Source organism: Physcomitrium patens, chromosome 16, assembly GCF_059467195.1.
Source record: "Physcomitrium patens ecotype Gransden chromosome 16, ASM5946719v1, whole genome shotgun sequence".
NCBI classification, from domain to species: Eukaryota; Viridiplantae; Streptophyta; class Bryopsida; order Funariales; family Funariaceae; genus Physcomitrium; species Physcomitrium patens.
In genome coordinates, this window is record NC_143425.1 from 10,004,962 (window position 1) to 10,022,678 (window position 17,717).

General features: G+C 34.1%; 2 protein-coding genes across 5 annotated transcripts; one reads left to right on the top strand and one right to left on the bottom strand.

Moving 5' to 3' along the window:
- Positions 1–107: 107 nt before the first annotated feature.
- On the bottom strand, positions 108–3,669 carry LOC112293056 (uncharacterized). Of its 4 annotated transcripts, none has more exons than XM_024542099.3 (7): positions 3,569–3,669; positions 2,610–2,988; positions 2,106–2,214; positions 1,709–1,800; positions 1,219–1,477; positions 793–936; positions 108–519 (listed from the first exon to the last, which is right to left on the bottom strand). In XM_024542099.3, exons 2-7 carry the CDS (start codon positions 2,963–2,965, stop codon positions 421–423), a joined length of 1,059 nt encoding a protein of 352 aa, XP_024397867.1. In that variant the 5' UTR covers positions 2,966–2,988; positions 3,569–3,669; the 3' UTR covers positions 108–420. The 4 variants fall into 4 exon arrangements, with proteins under 4 accessions (XP_024397867.1, XP_024397866.1, XP_024397869.1 ...); XM_024542098.3 differs by having other exon boundaries at positions 3,414–3,579; XM_024542101.3 differs by having other exon boundaries at positions 3,386–3,579.
- Positions 3,670–10,889: 7,220 nt separating this feature from the next.
- LOC112293090 (uncharacterized) lies at positions 10,890–14,623 on the top strand. Its single transcript, XM_024542163.3, has 4 exons — positions 10,890–11,651; positions 12,282–12,550; positions 12,712–13,018; positions 13,186–14,623. The coding sequence occupies exons 1-4, from the start codon at positions 11,508–11,510 to the stop codon at positions 14,212–14,214; spliced, it is 1,749 nt and encodes a 582-aa protein (XP_024397931.1). The 5' UTR covers positions 10,890–11,507; the 3' UTR covers positions 14,215–14,623.
- The last annotated feature ends 3,094 nt before the right edge of the window (positions 14,624–17,717 follow it).

The window sequence follows — 17,717 nt, forward strand, 5'->3', positions numbered from 1 at the left end:
GAACTTCATTTGAAGTGGTTCAAAATTGTCAAAACGTGTTATACAGTTTAATCCATATCAGTGTATGCATTAAAATTATTTAATGATAGCTATTACAGTAAATCATATGTATAATTTTTATTTATTTACTTATTCATTTTCCCAATTTTATGGCACTTCAAAGTTAGCATACATATGATTCACCTAAATTCCCATTCTCGAATTATTTGTTATTCTAGATTGAATTGCAAATTAGTCTCTCCAAGGTGAATAGGCCTACCTTAATGTTCTCCATGCTTAGCGTGAGAAATATATACTTGAGGATTACAACCCAAAGCTTTCCTGTCGTGGAAAATGACAGAAGACTGCTCGAAGCAATTTCTATAAACATTCAGTTTTATGTTACTACTGTTGAGCAGATGCGTAGGTTGAGAAGAATTCCTACAGTTTTGATGCAGGGCTGGAAGAACTCCCTCCAGGTAATATCATCACTTTTCCCTTTACTTCACGTTGCTTCAACAATGCAAAGGCTTTGTTGGCCTGCAAAACAAGATACACACCATCTTTTTCAGTAGGAGTTACAGATAAACAAGATCAAGTGATTCAGAAAGCACTGTTGTAAGAAAGTATAATGGCAGCAATGGAGAAATTTTAACCAGCCAGGTTGCATGTGGTGTATTCTTGAGTCAAGAATCATGCTAACAGGGGCGGGGGGACAAAAAAAAATGGTGCGTTGGAATTCCACTGCTAATGAAGGAAAAGTAGATAAAAAATCTGAAATCAGAGGGCGGAATATTCCACAGAAAGCTTCACCTCATCGATCGAGAACGTGTGAGAAATGTGGACGCGCAGACTGCCGTTTGTCAAATACCCAAGCAAGGCTTCCATAGAGTCTTGCATAACTTGTGGGTTGAATCGAGTGTAGCTTCCCCAGTACAAGCCATGAACAGTCAAGTTCTGCAAGAAAATCGCTTGTATTAGGCAATAGAGGTGCCAGTAGAATAGAACAAGGGAACCTTAAAGAATAAGGCACGAAAAAAAAAAGGGGGGGGGGGAGAAGAAGAAGAAGTAGAAGAAGAAGAAGAAGAAGAAGAAGAAGAAGAGAGAGAGAGAGAGAAAAGAAGAGAGCTTCCAATTTCAGTCGTAGGCATACAACACCGTTGCGAAGAAACTGCGTTAGATGATATTACAAAAGGCTTTCGAACCGCCATGGCATTCATCCAGTATCAGGGAACATACCTTAACGAGTAAAATGTTAGCAGGAATGCTGGGGATTTCACCACTCGTAAACCCGATGATGACAATGTGAGCTCCCCAGCTCAAAAGCTTCATGCTGTCTTTGAAGAGCTTCCCACCAACCGGATCATAAAGAACATCTACGCCTCTGAGCTTTCGGGACTTCAGGAATGCTTTTACGGTGTTGATGAGCCCACCATCTTTGGGATCCACAACAAGATCAACTCCATATGCTTTTAGCAGCTCTGCTTTATCGTGGCCCCTGTTTCAATCCAGGCAGTATTAGGTTATAGCTATCAAGAGCAACCCTTGGAGAGGCTTCATAAACATATATGCTGACTCCAAAGATCATTTGATTAGCAACAAATGATCAACTTCAATCAAACAATTTAAATACAAGGCAGTTGTAACTTATATACTAACAAGACTATAATACTTAATCAGGATGGAGAGTAGATGACATGCTTTGATGGATTCCAAGGCCTGAGTATACCTAGCAACACCAATTACAACCGCACCCAAAAGTTTGCCAATCTGCACAGCGGATAATCCCACTCCCCCTGCTGCGCCCAGCACCAAAAGCACCTGCATAAAAAAAAAAAACTTTACAATCTGAAAAAAACTGTCCAAGTTCTTTAAATTTGATAGTTCTTTGTTAGGTCCTTTCTGATTTATACTTTTACCAGCAGAGTCTTTCAGAACGTGGAATCCCACTCAGCATCATAAAGCATTAGTATTCAACTTGCTGGGTCTGGCAACTAAACATTCTTTAATTTGCACAAACAAACACCCCTAGCTTCACTCTTAAACTTTAAGTGTAAACACTCAAGCAGCATGCGTGACGTTGAGGAAGTGAAAAAAGAAAAAGAAAAAAGGGTAGTGTAAGCAACCTGGCCTGCTTGAAGATTCGCACGATGCACCAATCCTACATGGGATGTACCAAACGCAATCGGAAGCCCACCAGCCTGCAGGAGGTCGCATCCATTGGGCACCTTAAACCTACACAAGAAGCCAACCCTCATCCTTAAGTCCTAGTAAAGGAAAAAAGACAAGAAAGACAACCAAGCAAGTCAATATTCACATGTAAAACGTACGGAAAGCACTGTGAAAAACAGAGCTTCTGCTAAAGGTCTTAACACATGGTTTAGAATTACTGTACGTAATCAAGAATACTTGCATTACAAGAGCAAATTAATTTTTTTTTAATAAAATAAAAAGAAAATCAAAAAGAAAATCAAAACGCCTGGTTATCCAGTGTTCCTAAACGATGCCAACGACCTAACGCGTTGCAGCTATCAGTGCCTGACATAAACTGAAACATTTACAAACTCCAAACCATAATTGGACTAAATGTTTCCTTGAAGATTAAACCAAAGACATTGAATTGAACTTACACCAAGGATGCATCAATGACGATCTCCGCAGCATAAGCCCCACCCGTTGCAGCCCCACAAACAGCATCTCCTACTTTCACTTTAGTCACACGATCACCCACTTCCAGAACTGTCCCGGAGAAATCTTCTCCAGGGACGTAGGGCAAAGGAGGCTTCTCCTGGTATTTTCCCTCGATTTGCAAACCGGTTGCGAAATTCAGACTGGATGCGAAGACCTTCACACGCACAGAAGTAGGAGAAGACAGCTTCGGCTTGGGGAAGTTCTCCTCTACGTAGATGGGGGATGTGTCGGAAAACGGTAGAGTGGGATCACCCAGCTTGCGGCAAACTAAAGCTCTCATGGTGCTTGCAGCCATGAGCACACCGCCACTTCAAAATTCTGCTAATTTCCACAATCCAGCAGTCTATCAAAAAGAGGAAACGCACCACATAGCTCTACGCAACTTGAAGGACTTGCCACCACTCAACAGCTTACTCATCAAACGAACAGACGAAGACCAACAAGAGGTAAGACGAACTCCCGTATGTACAAGACCTAAACTAAACCCACTACTCACCACAAAATACTCAGCTGAACCTACTGCGAAAGAAAAAAAAGAAAAACATAACATAACATAACATAACAAAAGTCACACTTATCATCTCTCTCTACCAAACTGCTCAACTAGCGAAACCCTTTCCTGGTTACTACTAAACCATCGTAAGTAACTTAACACGGCAACGAACAGGGCCACCCAAAGCAATCGAATCACAGATTTCATGCTCCCATTGCTCACAGAGGTGCATGCTTTCCCGAAACAAAACCTCAAAAAATGCAGAACAGTGTGGAATTGGAAGTGGGTTCCCAGCTGACGATCCAAGCAGTGAGTGTGTGAGTAAGTGAGTGTGCGTGAGAGAGAGAGAGAGAGAGAGAGGCGCAGCAAGGCTGGCTGGCTGAAGCTGAGAGAGGAATCACTCACCCACCCCACGGAGTTCACAATGCAAGGAAACTAACACTCTTCCTCTCTTCTCTTTTCTTTCTTCCTTCGTTGGACCCGAAGTGTGAAGGGATGCGATGTGCAGCCCCTCCTTGTGGCCCATCCAGCTCATCCCGATCATCCCACCCCGCATGGGTCGGTCAGTGGGTATGCGCACGTGGACACGGGTATGGGTCACCGCCATGGAGAGAATGAACGGGGGATAAGTTCCTTAGAGCAATGATCCCTACTTTGTCGCTGCGGGGTGAAGTATTATTTTATTTATTTATTTATTTATTTGTATAAATGCTTTCAAATTTATGGTTTAATACTTTTTAAAATCGGTGTATCTTTTTTTTTAAAAAAAACCCGTTGCATTTGGTTTTATTTTATCAAAAGTTGGTAATTATTACTAGCTAAGGCAAAGAAAGAAATGAACAATGTGAAATATAAGTATTTATTGTCCAATCACAGATTTCATGCTCCCAAAATATTCAAGAAATTTTCCTACTGGTTTGATTTAAGTTATCTTTTATCTGTAACTTTCTTAATATAATTCAGAATTATTTCAATTAAGTTTGCAATGGATTGTTTTGCAAAACATCAATTAAAGAATATGAAGTCTTTAATAGAATTCGTTCCTTAAAAGAAACAATAAAAAAAAAATACCATTATTTTTATTACTAATTAGAATCTAAAATAAAAAATCAACATATTTAAAAGAATTTATAATTATAGAAATTCCTCTCATTCCTTGAAAGTGTTTTAACTTCTTTAATTTTCTATTTTTTAATTTTAATTTTATAAAATAATTAAATTAAAAATATAAATTAATCTACCAAATTTATGTAATAGTGAAATCATGTACAATATCATTAAAAGCTTTGCATAAGAATTTAATTAATTTAATTTATTACCATACTTTTATTAGAAAAATTATTTTTTATTCTTATTTAATACCATAATACAAAAAATTATTTTTTAATGTACTATATTATAGTTTATAAATCCTTTTTTTCTCTTTTTTTAGTTATAGAATTAATTAGAATATGATAAGATTTACTTAAAATCACTACTTGAAATTGGGTATGAATTTTAGTGAGAGTTTTTGGTGGCCTATAAATGATATGAGGTTTTTTACCACCCCAATGAACTTTGGCATTAATTGCCATCAACCAAAGTTGTCCTTATAGCAAGGAATAAAAATTTCTACTATGATGCATGTAAATAACATGAAAGGTGAGAAAGTACTCCTTGCCACTTGTTATTATTTTATATCCACTAGTTTGCTTCAAAGATGTGCCTTGGTTTTAGATAGCCATGTTAAACAAATATGGAGAAGGTCTACTGACACGTACTATTGATTTTTTTGTACTTCTTACAGATATGATAATTAAGCCATTATTTCCATCTATTATTATATAAAATAAAACTTTATCTAATATAGAGATTTCAATTTCAATTACCTTGTAATTTTATGATTCTTAAATAATTTTCACATAGATTGCTGATTTAATTATAGACCTTAGATATTTCTTGATAGAAATTCATGACTTTTAATCTTTTCTTATAGTTGGAGAAATTTTCAAATATGATCCAACGTACATTTTTAAAACAATTCTAGCTTGAAGTAGAACAGAGCACAAGCCTCATTGCTTTATTCTTCCTTAGACAAGAGAAGGATGAAGAGATTACATTGTATATTTAATGTTTTAAATTAGTGGTGATGAAGTTTGTAGGAACTTTTCTCACCGACAACACCTTGAAGCATTTTTTCATTCAAGAATTTGTTAAAGAAGAAAGAATTAAAAAAATCCTCCATATATATTGTCAGCAAAATCAATCCACCTTAATTGCATTTGGTAGTCCGATGGAGTAACTTCACTTACATAAGGTTAGATGTCTTCTATTTTTAAACGATTGTTTATCTATGGTTTTGTTTTTATCAAATTTTTATGTATTTACTTATTAATTTAATTTATTTTTTATAAAAAAATATTTTTATTTTTAATTAATTATTTTGTTTTATTATTTATTTATTTATTTTTAATTTTTAATTTAATATTTTATTTATTTTATTATTTATTATATATTTTTTTATTTATTTAAAGTCTCTAGCATTCAGCTCATAAAAATTTTTATATGCATCACATTCTTCAATAAAGAACGACCATACTAAAACATTAATCACAATATAATAATCACTTATTATTATACCAAAAAATATATATAAGAACTCTTTTGAATTTACTGCCTAACAATCATTAGAAATCAACTATCTCCTTACAAAAATATGACAAATCATGGTTGATCTACTATGGTCATCAACTCCTAAGCCATGTCTTGCCTTTGTCGCTATGAGATCATCTCCACGTCTTTGCAACACCACCACTCTAATCTCTTCCAATAGGAATACCTTTACTTCACTACCTCCTCTAAAAGAGTTGTACAACTTAAATCCGTCAACACTAATCCACTATACCACTATCATCACTTTTCTTTCAATCAGCTTGAGTTTCTCTAGAATTTGCACCCCCTCCTTCTCCTGATCTACAATCTATTGTATTGATCTAAATGTACTCCTATGTGCTACGACGAACAACCTCTTTTTCTCAAACCCTCACTTTCTTCTTCTTAGATTCTTCTATTCACCTTATAAAGTAGATCACAATTCAATCTTCCATGCAATCCTAGCACAAATTGCTATCCTATCCAGAAATCTCCACTTATCCCTGAGTATAAACATATCCCCGACTAGATCATCTCCTGCTTGACTTCCTTCTTTACTGCATACCACCCCTTTGCACCGCCTTGCCTTGCTTCACTACCTTCATTAATTTTGCCACATTCAAATTTTGATGTTTTTGACCTCATCCACCTAATACAGTTGACATAACCTGCCTAATTTGGAACCATTTAGATCAAAACCTGAGCAATCCAAACGGGTCTAGTAAAATAGGTTGCCAGTCTATGGATTTTTTTTTTTTTTTTTTTTTTTTTTTTTAAAGTCTCCAACACATTCTTATGAGAGAATCTTAGGTGCCCTTTTAGAGTCTTTTCTACTCTATTCTTACTTAGAAATAATATGCCCAAAAAATTAACATTTTTAATATAATATTTTAGTTCTAAAGGTCCAAATAACGCATTTTCTACCATTTATTCCTTTCTTCACCGCTTTATCAATATGACACCATTGTCCCTCCTTAATCTAATATTAAACCAAAATTGTTTCACCCACCATTATAATTATACTCTTCTTTTAATACCTAAATAAACCTTATCTTTGATAATTTATCCTACTAAATTATATCCAAACTTTTCTCTTCCTAACTCCATTGATTTATTCTAATTTTTTTTTTTAACTATACTATGAATCAAAAAAATTGGCTCACATTATTGGCAACCATTGGGTGCAAACCTAAGAATCTTTTACTTTGTAACTTCTACTTCATAAAAATATTATAAGATTTAAATGATTAGAATTATTTGTCACAAGTATAGTAGGAAGGCAACCATTGTAGATGCAAGCTCCTTGATTACATCCTATATTCCTTGTATCCACTCCTTAAAGTGCAAGTCAGAAATAGGTCTTATTTAGGTGCTTTAAAATTTAAAATAAAAATTAGAATTATATATCATATTAATCTAAGTACTAATTTGTAAGTTTGTTTAAAGTGTTGATTTATAAAAAAAATGTAGAGTGACAAATATTCTTAAATTCTTTGTAAGAAGAATTTTAGATATAAGATATGTAATGCTATTATTATATTTAATAAAAATAATAATGCAAAAGATGTCAAGAAAAAACTTCTTAAATATTACAAAGAAAGTATAAGTTATAAGTTTATGTACTTAAAACCAAAAAGATTCACAAAATTAATGTTTTAAGTTTTTAAACCATAAGAATCATCAGAATTTTAGAAGATACAAATAAGTAGAATGTAAGTTCTGTTTTAGATTGTTTTCAAAACTTACATAAAATAATGGTTGAATATTTAAATTAATAAAATTAAAATCATATTTTTAAAGAAAATTAAGCATTTCAATTTTTGAAGATTATCAAAGACATGATGAAATTGAAGCAATTTACAAAAGATATGCAATTAGAAGACTAGATTTGTAATTGGAAACAATATCTCATAGAAAATTGGTAAATATTTAAAAAATATTAGAAAAATTATACATTTTTTAAGATGTATAATAAACATGATATTTATTCATTTACTTATTATCTTATTAATGAATTATAAATACATAAATATAAAAAGAAGAAAACAAATATACTTTAGAAGATGAATAATTATTTTAAAGAATAAATAGACATAATTTAAAATAAGATATTAAGTTAGATTAGTTTTTATAAGTATTTAAAAGTAAAAAAATAAAGATATGATTAATTATTATATTTATTTATTACCAAATTCACCTCTTTTAGAAACGTTGTGATATTTGGAAGAGCAATAGTCTTGAGAATGCATTAAATGAATTTTTAAAACAATATTCTTGAATAATTTTTTTTAAAAAAATAATAGAAATATTTTATGTGAATAAATCTAATAAATAATTGTATGAAACTAATTAATAAGATTTATAAAATTTTAAATATATATTTTGTGATCTTAAAAAATTACAAAAGATATAGTATTAATAAATCAACACCTTTTTTGTGAACGAAAGTATCATTATAATTAATACAGATTTTTTTATATGTGACATGACTATCAAGTATATTTTTTGGAAGTAGTGTTTTTTGTTAGTTGTTTTATATAGTGAAAAAAAATGAACTTTAAACTTTAAAAAAAATTAAATTATTTATTTTAGAAGTTGTGCTATTATCTTAAAAATGAATATATAAGAGATTATGTCAACACATTGCAATGAATCTAGCAAAAATGTATTAAAGATATATTAAAATATCTGCCATAAAAATATATATATATATATATATATATATATATATTTTAAATAATTAACTAGTAGAAGCCAAATATAAAATAAATTATATTTTTTAAAAAGCAACAACATGATCACTTGTACATGCAATGATTGGCATATTATTTGAGTTTTAATGTGCAATGAGTGTTATAAGTTAATGGGTATTAAAAGTGGTCATATGTATTAAATAAATAAAATATGAAATATAAATAGATATATAAATCTTAAAATGTGCTTTGATTGTAATATTTTAAATTTTTTGTTTTTATTTTTATGTAGTTACTAAGATAGAAGTTAATTTATGAAATTACCAGACATATCAAAAAAATTCTAAGTTTAACAATCCAAAGATAACACATGGTAACAAATTAATGTATAGTAAAATATATTTAGCTATACTAGATATTAAAAGGCATTCTCCTTGTACAAACCAAAAAAAAGAAAAAAAGAAAAAAAAAGAAAAATGTTAATAGCTAACAATTTATTTTATTTGCTAAGAATCTAAAAGATGTTTTTACATATCAAATACAGATTTTTGCTATATTACTTTGTTTTAAAGAAAATTAATGATGCAATTATAAAAATAAGATATCACAAAAAAATATCCATTTAAGAAAAAAAATTATAAACTAACAAATATATTATAGCTAATTATGTTGATTATTATAAAAAATAAGAGAATTGACAATAATTATAATAACTATTATAGTAATTATAATAATTAAAATAAAATCATTTATATTATAATTTAATTTAGATATAAACCATGATACAAGAAAAACTAAGGTAAAGAAATAATAATAATATATTTTTTAAATACTAATTTAATAGTAAGAATAAGTAATAGTTAGGATTTAAAACAAAGAACTACTAAGTGGACACTCTCTTTTACTACATAGAAGATCTTCTTTTATTACTTGAATACCCTCTTATGCCACATACATTTACATACACACACTCAAACTCTTGTTTATATTAAAAAGTTTTACAATACATTTATAGTAAAAGATTTGTATGCAATGTCTCATTGTATTTTTTAATTTTTTAATTTATATTTATCAAAACTTCATAACACATTATATATTAATTTTACACATTATTTATTTCAAAGAGTATAATTAATTTTATTAAAAAAACCTTTTACTATGAATTTATTCTTAAATGTTTTAGTGTACATAAGAGTTTTACCAAATGTATGCATGGGTGTGGCATGGAGAGGGGGAGGGATGTCCATGTAATAAAAGACAGGGTATCTACTTAGCATTTTCCTTAATTAATAATAAAATATAATTTTGTATTTTTTTGAGGGCCTAAATTTAAATAAAAACTAAAATAAGTAGTAGCTAAGATTTTAAAATTTTCTTTAAGACTATCTTATATGAAGATGAATCCCATTAGAACCAAAAAACATTATAAAAGTTTAGAAAGATTTATTTGATTTTTTTTGTCTTTGTATTCAATACTATAGAATTTTGGGTATATAAAAACTATATATATATATATATATATATATATATATATTTATGTTTCAGTTCTTTAATTTTTTAAATTCACAAGTAAGCTATTAAACCAAAGTTAAAAGATCACTATATGTATACAAAAAAATAAACTATAAATTTAGTTTTTAGTTTTTTTAGTTTCTATTCATTTATTTTTATATGCTTACAACTAAATTATAAAAAACTATAACAATATATCCATAAATGAGGTAATTCACATTGGAGTGTTTTATCATATAAACTAATAAAGTGTGTATAACTGTAGCCAAAATTAGATTTGACTTATGTTTAAAAAATTCATTCATATTGTTTTGGTTATACAATAAAATAGAATTTGGGTTGATCCACGGAGACCCTACACACTCCCTCCCCCCATTCCCGGAAACCAGCACGAGACACACTCCTGCCAGTTTCCAAAAAGCAATCAAAAACACAAAAGTGGAATGGTGTGCAATCGAACTCAATGAAAGTAAATTTGCAGCAGGAGTAGGCAACAAACATAATAAGTTTAGAAGGATATATATGTGCACAAGCCACGAGAGAGCAATAGAAAAGGTCATGAAACTTGGCATGATTTTTCGATGAGTTTGGACGTTGCCCGAAATCGCTACAATCGTGATCTTCGCCGTTGTACCGGCAGCATGAAGCCCAGAAGCTGACAGGCGACACCCAGTTTCCTTTTCCCTACAGTCCAAAACCTCAAAGCCATGCAGTTGACAGTGCAACATTCTGGATAAGCCTACGAATTCCTTGGCGTTTATTTCTCCGATTAGCATGTCGTGGACCGGCCACTCTGCATGACGACGCCTGGGATACGCATCCATGAGGGCCTTGATGACGCCCTTAAATGAAGCCTGAATATGGACTGCACTGCTTGCGTTGCGAGAGTTGAGCATTAATGACATGGTCCTTCTTTCGCTGGAATGGTGCCAGGTTTCTCGGTATCGCAATTTGGCTTGTCGAAGTGGGCGGGGTGATTTGTGGCCAGAATTTGGCAGGTGGGTTACGAGTCATAACCCAAATTGCGGTCGCTAGAGCTATGTTCAGCACTCACCATCTCGCAGAGATATTCGGCTCGGAAAGTTTGCAGCAAATGGGCAGGGCTCCTAGATGGGAGGCGGTGTAGGTGCTTGGAGGCTGTGAGGTTTTTTTGGTCACCAGGGCATTCTGCAAGCTGTTCACGATTCATGGATGCGATGGGGTTTTAATAGTTTAGCGTCTCATACCGATTGGGTTGAAGTTAAGAATCAAGAAAGTTTGCGAATAACTAGTGAGTTCCTAAAATGAACACTGAATCATGTGATGAAGATCCAGGAATTGGGAGGGAATCAGGTTAGAGGGTGTAGTTTGAGGCCGCTCCTAAATCGTCTCGAGAATGCAGCGGGTCTGGCTTGCGAGTATCGTCGTCGAGTCGATTTCTGCTCACGGACTACAGGAGATTAGAGAGTGGTGTGGATCTGGTATCTGGTTGATAATTTGAGTTCTAGGGAAGTCAGGAGAGGTGGGGGATGCCATTCCCTGGGGGTGACGGCGGCCACGGCATGAACCCGATGACTGACTTTAAGCCTGTGAATGCCCAAGGGAAGAAGCAGCGCATGAAACGAGAGGACCACGCACATGTGAAGCATGACAGTAGTTTCTCTGACTGGAAGGTATGGTTCTGTGCGTATTCTTCACGTTGGATTCTCGTTTGAGTCGCCCTATTTATGTCACAGTCCCCGACTTTCACTTCTCGCTGGTCTTCCTCAGAGTAGGAGTCAAATTCGATCGCATGTTACACCATGAACTGCTTAAGTAATTCAGCACAAACCAATGCAAATGTCACCATTCACTAGCTCAGCGAATCATGTCAATTTCCGTGATGGTCTTTTTGAGCATTGACAAATTCATCCAGATTAATTGTAATGTTCTAGCTTCCGATAATTCGATGAAGAAGCAGGTTGTCAGCTAACACAGAGTTGGGATTGAGCATACTAATTCCAGGAATGCCAGAGATGAGCTTCCCCCGATGCTAACCCTTGAAATGGAATTTATATCTGCACTGTGAATGTAAGCACCAATGTCGGTGCCTGGAGTTTGCTGTCAACGATCGTTGCCAATTTAGTGTCGTTGTGCAGATTGCACTGCCTTCCAGTTGAGGGATAGTGGATTGTCTAAAGTGTTCACACATGACAAGTTTCTATTTATTCTTTAAAAGGTTCAACTTCGGAAGACTACAGTTTTACTTCCTTCTGCTACTCAGAAAATACGTTCTAAGAAAGAGGAGGCATTGTTGTACTTAGGTTCTCGTCGGTCCCTCTGACTGGAAGGATCATGCCTGCGGCAAGGCTCAGGACCGATTTCGAGTGAAGAACCTCCCGACCAGCTACTCTGGTTCTGGGTTGTACGAGCTGGGAGTTACGCCACCCGCATGGCTGCCTCCGCAGCGCAACAACTACCCGGGCATCCTCAAACCTCAAGACGTGGTGGTGGTGTACCTTGGGTGCGCTGAAAGCGTTAATTACCATTTGCAGCGGTACGGACAGACCGGCGCTCACCTTGAGGGTGTCAGGTTGGTTGATTCCTTCTTTTGCAGGGCCATCCTTTCGCCATGCTTCATAGGACATTTCAAAATGCACAGTAGTTATGTGGCTCACAGAAAGTGATATTTGGAAATTGGATTTTCTTCGTCGGCATAGTCTGTATTGGTTACGATTCCTTGACCTTCTGCAGGTCGACAAGATTATTCTCTGCGAAGAATGAGACGGCAAGCAAGCCAGGGTTACCGCAGCTTGAGAAGACGAGGAGTTTTGCCTCGGAGTGCAGGAACTTGAGCATCGACCTAGCTCCGGGTGCTGATGGCGATGTAAGCACAGGGAGCAATGGAAGTATTGATAATACTGATGACCTTCAAGCAACGTCGGAGAAGAAGAGAGCCAATACTTCTGATCACATTGGGAATCGATCACCAGTGCGAGGTCCCTGCCTTTTTTCGGAGGTTTTCGCCTTGGGTTGCTCCATAGCATTTCGGTGGGCTGCGGTGAGTTTACCCCAAACAACATGGCAAGACTGAGCTTCACCATTTGTAAACCTTGATCGCTTTCCCTCAATATCACAGAAATTCTGACTTTTCTATAAAAGCTGATTGTTTTAGAGTCGCGAGATGACATCGATTCATTCTGCTTGCCTGATTTTCATGAAATGTAGACAGACAGCAAAGCCGCAGCCGACAAGGCGGAGTTTGAGCTAACCGAAGTCTTCGACTACGCTTGGAAACGCGGAGGAAACTTCCGCCAACGCTCCGCAGACATTCTCGCCAAGATCGTTAAAGGAGGCGCTCTTGGATCCAACGACCTCCCCTACGGCTGCTTCGGCTATAACTCGCGCTGCATCTGCTTCTTCTTCAAGCGCAGCAGAGTTGGCGTCAAGATTGCTGCTCGAAAACTACCAGACGACAACCATCGCTTCGTCAGATCCAGACGCTCAAACCCCAGCGGAGGCAGCGATTTCTTCTCTTTCAGGTATAGTCCCCCGCTGCTCCCAGGAAAGACAGCAAAAAGCGCCGCGTTCACCAAGCTCGACATTCCAATCGATCGTTGCGGCATTCTACTAGAATCCGGCCTTCCCTGTAGTGCTCTTCCTGTCAAGGGTGGCAAACGATGCCGCATTCACAAGAAAATATCCCACAAAAAACCAGCTAGAGTAGCCCACACAAGCAGCCCTACCTACGACAGCAACGGGGCTCTACCACGTGACACAAACGTCTCCAAAAACAGCGGCAAAACTCCCACGAAACCACCTCCCGAGCATTCAACATCATGTTTCCCCTACCGCCCACAAGTTCAACCAGTACCAGGCGCCCCCGCGGAGCCAAAGCGGCGAGGCAGCTTGTCATTCAACTCGTGGCTGCGCACTTCGGAGCTTCGCATGGCAAAGAGTCGAGAATGGGCGGAGCTGAAGACTCCCTTGAGTCCCAGACCCGAAGGCACGAGACGAAGCTCCACGTCTTACAGTAGCATTCTAGCGACATGCGAAGAGTCCATGTATGAGTCCCCGTGCAGATCGCCTTCTCGGCGCGAGATATGTGGACTGAAGCTACTCGATGGCACTGTGTGCCCGGATCCTCCCCGGCCTGATCGAAAACGGTGCGAGGCGCACAAAGGTTTGCGGAACCAGATGCTGCCGCAGTCGCCAGTTTATAGCAGCACGGCCTCTTTACGGCAAGGATTTGTTTAGTCCTTATGGTGGCCCTCCAAAAGGGAAAACACATCTCTGTATCATAATTCACCGAGGTCCAACTTTTAACAGTAGCAGATTTCTGATGTACACGATTGTATTTATGAAAGTTTTACTCTTAGATAGTATCATTAACACGTTTGCGAAGTCTGATCAATCGATGACTGCAAACATATCTACACCAGCTGTGCGTTCGGTATTTTTGTTTTAGTAAAGGTGATTCGATCCAAGTATCTAGAATTAATTCGATGTAGGGATTCTCGTGGTACCATTGTGTTCTTAATGCGGACTTGACTGCAGTGGTGGGCGATTATCCAGTTGTTATGCCTTCTCCACAAATGTCTTTTCTTCTGCTTACTAGTCCTTTAAAGCATGATGCGTTCGGGCGCATGGAAACAGCTACAGTCAATTCAAAGTTTTCGTGTGGTGCTTGGAATGTGTGCTTCATTTTGATTCTCATCATGGGCAGTACTCTAGATGCTACAAAATACAATGAGAATGTAGTTGCCATTGTAATGCAAAGTCTCTTATTGCTCCTCCATTGCTGTGTCTGCATATTCTAAGCAAACTCTGGCATTTTCTACAACTTCAAAAACTGTTCAGAACCTTTTAGACACTTTTGACATCCTCCATTAATCTTTAGAATCCTTTAAGAAACTTGTAGAATTTTGTAAGATTTATGACCTTTTTGTGAAAAGTTATGAAATTTATCGTAGTTTCCTTAATAGCTTCTGTAGTATTTCATATATTTTCATAGAAATGTGTTTTAGACTATACTTGAAAAACATTATGGATTTTCTTATAATCTCTTATAAAAATTTCAAAAGGATTTGTTTTCTAAACCAGGTTTTAGGGTTCTAAACCCTAAACCCTTAAACATAGGATCTTATAACATTACAAAAATCTTAAATTAACATCTTCTTTTTTACTAATAGTATGTAAAGAATATTACACATTTAAAACTTTAGTCATGTTAAATTTATATGTCAATATAAATATACAAACAACATAAATTTAATGAGCTTAATTTTTTTTTTGTCTTATGCAATATATAAAATAATTGCATAATTATGTTCTAGACTAATATAAATAAATTCCAAGTTACTTACTTACTTGGAATTTATTTATAAAAAAATTATAATTTTAAAAATATATAATCTAGCAAAATTATAGTAGTATGATATATATATATATATATATATATATATTTAATATATCTATATTTTTAAATTGGAAGTTCTATTATTTTTAAGTATAATAGATTATAAGATTTTAGAATATTCTATTTTAAAATTAAGGATAGAAAACCATAATTATATATATATATATAATAAAAATATTTAAGCATATACTATGTATTAAAAAAAATTATGAACAAATTGCAACATATGGTTTTTAATTGACGTACATGATGCTAGCTTTTAATATATGGTAAGATGTGATTTTTTGGTTTGTGTTTTATAATATAATTTACTAATATTTATTAAAAAATATTAATACATTAATTGGTATAATAATACAGTAACAATATCCATATAGAAATTACAATCAAGAAAGCTATAATAACAACTTTATGACTATTATGATTTAATTAGTATTTATCATAGTATGCGTAATTTTTTAAGTCTGAACAAACTATGCAAAAAAATTGTAATTAAATCTTTCTTTGTTAAGAATTTATTATTTTTAGATATTTTAGCTTGATGCTTTCATATAAAAGTCGTAGATACCAAATTGGTTAAAATACTTTTGTTTAAAAGTATTTGGATTTTTTCTGCTGTCTATTATTCATCTAGATTTCAAAAAAATTGTGTCTTTTCAAAATTATTATATTCAGACATTTTGTTAATGACAAATAAATTATGTAGTAATTGATTAATATTTGTAAAAATATTAAAGATATAAAAAAATCAGAAACTCAAATTTAACAATCCTAATAAATAGTAATAATAATAATAATAATAATAATTGAAACTAGTTTTAATTTTTAATTCCCATAATTTTTAATAGCTGTAGAGTAAACTACAATAAAACAAGACTATTTAACTTTATGAAATAGTTAATAAGCTAAGACATTATGTTTAATAGGTGAGATATTTATAAATAAACAAATAAGCATTTTATTTATTTATTTATTTATTTTTGCATATTTTTCAATTGTTGAGACATATTTATAATAATAGTTGTTACCATAAATAAGTTATTAATCTAAGAATGTAGACTTGTGATAATACAAAGAATATTATAATATGAGAAAAAGAGTTATAAAATTTATTTCTTTGCGATTATTTTTTTGCCAGGTTTAATTTAGTTATTAATATATGATATTAAAATATTGATTGTATATTATTCTTATAAAAAGAAAGATGTACTATTGAAAGATTATGTTGCTAAAATCTACTACAATTACATTTCTTGTATTCTTCTACACAAATATAATTGATCTTCTTTCTAATTTTTTAAATTGAAATTTGTGTGTTTGTCATATTTTTTAGAATCAAGATGTAATCCATCCTATTTAGTATTACTATCAAAAAGAACTATATAGCCCTAATTACACGGTCTCTTCAAGATGGGCCTCTAGGAACATAGACCCTTTTAGTCTACCATAATTCACCAACAGATGGGCAGATTAGCATAAAAGAAAATATTGACAATTTCAAGTCCCTGTTATGAAATTCTAATAGATTTCATTACCGCATGTGTAAACCCTAATATTTACTTGTGTTTTTTTTAATGCAAAAATAACTTTCCAACGCACATGTGACAAAAATGGCACAAAAAACCACTCAACATTGGTAAGGTCCAGCCAATCAGTTACATTCCAGATTGATACCCATGGCAACAACTGTGCATGATACTAACCAATTTTTTCTAATAAATATGCCAGTACACCATATTTAGCAACACATTGCAGTGTCTAGATCTGGGTGTACTACTCCCACAACAGCCAGAGCACTTCTGAAGGCTTGAACTAATCTATGTATCCATGGACCCCACTTGCAATACTTTGCCATAAAAAGCAGGTTTAAAATCCACTCGGCAACTGCATGGGTTGAGTTCAATCGTTAGTCGTTCCTTGCTTTATGATCGAACTGACGACACAGAACAAGGAAAGTGTTCAGCTTAGATCTTTCCGTAACTGGCCAATGTGATGTTCGTGTCAAGCTTCGATAACAAGCTTGACCATGAGAAGAGGTGCATAGCCAATATCCTTTCCCAACTGAATAAACGCATTCATCCACTCACTGCTGAAAGTTGTTGACAGTACCAGTTGGTACAGAATGAGTTCGTGGGGTGGAAGCTCAATAAAAACACTGCTGGTTGTCAACCTAATTGTCTCAGAAATCAAATAGAAAAGGGCCATTTCTTGGAGTGTGTAAGTGAATTTCTGAGAAGCATGTGTGAGCTGCAATTATCCCATGTGGGGCCATACTCTAGCAAGTGACAAAGAGAGTAAAGCATACATTAAAGCTCTAGAGCTATTGAGGTGAAGAAGGAAA

Excerpts from the sequence above, each read along its gene's own strand:
- LOC112293056 (XM_024542099.3), bottom strand. The coding sequence starts at position 2,965 with ATGGCTGCAAGCACCATGAGAGCTTTAGTTTGCCGCAAGCTGGGTGAT. Across the intron at positions 1,478-1,708 it reads GTTGTAATTGGTGTTGCTAG|GGGCCACGATAAAGCAGAGC; the intron begins GTATACTCAGGC and ends GGATTGAAACAG. Across the intron at positions 520-792 it reads ACACGTTCTCGATCGATGAG|GCCAACAAAGCCTTTGCATT; the intron begins GTGAAGCTTTCT and ends CTTGTTTTGCAG.
- LOC112293090 (XM_024542163.3), top strand. The coding sequence starts at position 11,508 with ATGCCATTCCCTGGGGGTGACGGCGGCCACGGCATGAACCCGATGACT. Across the intron at positions 11,652-12,281 it reads GTAGTTTCTCTGACTGGAAG|GTTCTCGTCGGTCCCTCTGA; the intron begins GTATGGTTCTGT and ends TGTTGTACTTAG. Across the intron at positions 13,019-13,185 it reads TAGCATTTCGGTGGGCTGCG|ACAGACAGCAAAGCCGCAGC; the intron begins GTGAGTTTACCC and ends CATGAAATGTAG.